Source organism: Phoenix dactylifera, chromosome 17 (assembly GCF_009389715.1).
Source record: "Phoenix dactylifera cultivar Barhee BC4 chromosome 17, palm_55x_up_171113_PBpolish2nd_filt_p, whole genome shotgun sequence".
Classification (NCBI taxonomy): Eukaryota; Viridiplantae; Streptophyta; class Magnoliopsida; order Arecales; family Arecaceae; genus Phoenix; species Phoenix dactylifera.
The window spans coordinates 14,511,160-14,514,160 of record NC_052408.1 but is presented as its reverse complement, the minus strand read 5'-3'; the positions used below and the strand labels follow the sequence as shown (position 1 = coordinate 14,514,160).

General features: G+C 65.2%; 1 protein-coding gene across 1 annotated transcript; it reads left to right on the top strand.

Annotated features, from left to right (window-relative positions):
- The first annotated feature begins 233 nt into the window (after window positions 1-233).
- On the top strand, window positions 234-1,595 carry LOC103696317. The gene has a single exon (XM_039115230.1). The coding sequence runs from the start codon at window positions 234-236 to the stop codon at window positions 1,593-1,595; it is 1,362 nt and encodes a 453-aa protein (XP_038971158.1).
- The last annotated feature ends 1,406 nt before the right edge of the window (window positions 1,596-3,001 follow it).

Genomic DNA, 3,001 nt, shown 5'->3' with positions numbered 1-3,001 from the left:
TGTGCGGTGTGCGTCGGTTGGCCGGCGGGGACCTTGGGGAGTCCTCGGTTGATCGTCGAGAGCCTGGGGTGGCCGTGAGACCGTAAGCGGGCGAGCGGCAGGGGTCTGGCAACCGAGGAGGAAACCCGAGGAAGAACGCCGGCGCTGGGCGGACCACACCGGAAAGGGGAAGTATACTGGTACACTCTGTCCCCCTGACCTGTTTGTTGTATCTTCAGGTGGGCAGCAGCGGCATGGATCGCAAGGGGAAGCAGCCGGCGGCGAAGGCGTCGGAGGCAGCGGCGAGAGGCAACGGTGAGTCCACTGCTACCAGATCGAAGCCGACCGGCCGTGGGGTGCGCCCTAATGCCTGGTCGAAGCCGGGGCCGTGGATCACCCACTGGCCCTCGGCCGAGGAGGTGGACCGCCTGAGCCGCCGCTTCCCAGAGGTGCTGCGGCCGCCGGAAGAGCCGATAGAGGCGGCCCGGCAGGTGTGGGAAGGGCGGGCGGCAATTGTCAGGAGTTTTGGCCGCCGGATTCCGGCGGAATGGGTGGCCAAGGATGTGGCCACCCGTGCGAAGCTTGAAGGAGTGGTGGCTGTCCCGTTAGCGGACGATTACATCGCTCTGCGATTCTGGTCGACGGAGGACCGAGATCGGGTTCTCAGGGGAGGGCCATGGGTGGTGGCGGGGCAACTGCTCGCCATGAGCCCGTGGGTGCCGGACTTTGAGCCGGGGGATGGCACGGTGAACCGAGCGTTGGTGTGGCTCCGGCTGCCGCGACTACCGCCGGAGTACTGGTCGACGACGACCATCCTCCACATCGCGGCTCGCGCCGGCCAGCCGGTGGCGGTGGACGAAGTTACCGAGCAGCAGGTGGCGATGGGGTTCGCCCGGGTCAAAGTGGCGATTGATCCCACTGAACCGCTGCGGCCGGGCGTGTTAATACAGGGGAAGACGAAGGTGCGGTGGCAGCCCTTCGTCTTCGAGAATGTCCCTGTTCTCTGCCTTAGCTGCGGGCGGATGGGGCACACGGAGGCGACATGCCGTTTCCGGACAACAGCGGGTGCTCACAGGGAGGTGCATCCGGCGGCAACGGAGGCGGGGGACAACCCGGATCTGCCGACTTTCGGAGGTGGGGTGGACGTCCAGGGGCCAGTCTACGGCCCCTGGATGGTGGCGACACGGCGGAAGATCCCTCGGGGGGACCTGCCACCGCGGCCGAACGAACCTCCCGGGCCCGATCATGGGGCTGGGTCGTCTGCGGGTCGGCCGGGGAGTCCTGTGGTGGCGTCTTCATCGCCTGCAACGGCCTCTCCGGCAGACACGGCCGGCTGGCAGAAGCCGGCTAAGGTCGCTCGGCGTCGATCGCCGGCGGCAGCGGAGGGGGAAGGGCTCCAGCTAGCCCCTCCTCTCGGCCCGTTTCAGGTGGACCTGGCCGAGGACGACCTGCTCGGGGACGATGAGTCCGAGCCAGCCGAGCCGGACCGACGCGGGGGGACCACGGGCATGCGAGCTGACCTGGGGCCGAGTCAGGTTCCTCTGATGCAGGCTGAGACCGGGTCTGGTGGGCCAGCTGTGGCCCGGGCCCAAGTTCAGAAGAGGCCCAGGCCATAGGTGGATCCGGGCCCGCACGGAGGCCCAGGTAGGGGGGATCACCTACGTGCGCCTCCTGCGGTGGGTCAGCGGGCTGACGCGTTGTCGGCCCGCGGCCGAGCCCAGGGGCGGGGACGGCGGGGCCGTGGGCTGTCGGGTGCGACTCGGGATGCGTCTGCAGCGCGGGGCACGCTGCGTGCTCGATCAGCCCCGGGCCTGCGGGTCTCCCCAGCGGCGGGAGAGCGGGCCCGGGAGCTGTTGGGCCGGGCCGACTCACACGGTGGCCACGCCCCCCTGAGTGAGGTACAGCCATGGGACGCGCAGGGTGGTACTGGCCCCGCTGGAGTCTTCCGGTTTGGCCCTCTGCCTCTGGGTGTGGGTGAGCAGGGGGAAGCCTCCTCTAGTGGGAGTAGGGCCAGGGATCACCCCAGCCCTTCTCCGGTGGGGGGTCAGGTCGCGCCACCGAGACCAGGAGAGGGTACGGACCACATGACTACTGTGCAGCGTATCAGGGCGGCAGTCATGCAGTCCACTACTGACGAGCAGGGGATGGGCCCAGGCATTGTACCTGAGGCTGGCCCCGCGTACCAGGGGAGGATGGGTCTGAGGCTGACTTTGTGGACTGTGATCCATGAGGATCCTAGCTTGGAACTGTAGGGGGCAGCCAAGCCGTCCTTCATGTCTTCTTTCAAACGGTTAGTGCAAATTCAGTGCCCAGAGATCTGTGTCATTAGTGAGACCCGGCTATCTGGTGAGGGGCTTGCACGTCTGAGACGACGTCTGGGGAGGGACTGGGAGACATACGCAGTCGAGTCCCAGGGGTTGTCGGGAGGTATCTTGCTCCTGTGGAGGCGTGGGGTGGCGACCTTTGATGTCTTCCATAACTGCTCTCAACAGGTAGTTATGGTCGTATCGGCACCTGATGCTCCTCCGTGGGTTTTGTGTGGGGTGTATGCGAGCACGAATCACAGGGTCAGGAGAGTCCTCTGGCAGGAGATTGCCAGTCTCATTGCCCAGGGTGTCCTGACAGTTGTAGTTGGTGACTTCAATTGCATCCTGAGTTCGGGTGACAAAAGGGGAGGGGCAGCCTTCACGGATAGAGTGGACAGGAGGGAGTTCCGTGACTTTGTGTCACGCACGGGCCTGGTGGACTTAGGTTACTCAGGACCTCAGTTTACTTGGTGCAATAATCAGCTTGGCAGTGCTAGGGTTTGGGAGCGTCTGGACAGGGCCTTTGCGTCCCCAGACTGGTTTCTTCTCTTTCCTACCTGCAGGGTCACTCACTTACCTCGGATCGCCTCGGACCACTGCCCCTTGCTGATTTCTACATCGCTGGGACCCAGGCATCACAGCCCCTTCCGCTTTGAGAAGGTCTGGCTATCGTACCCCCAGTCCTGGGATATTGTACGTGATGCATGGCGCCTCCC

Coding starts and splice junctions, on each gene's coding strand:
- LOC103696317 (XM_039115230.1), top strand. CDS start 234: ATGGATCGCAAGGGGAAGCAGCCGGCGGCGAAGGCGTCGGAGGCAGCG.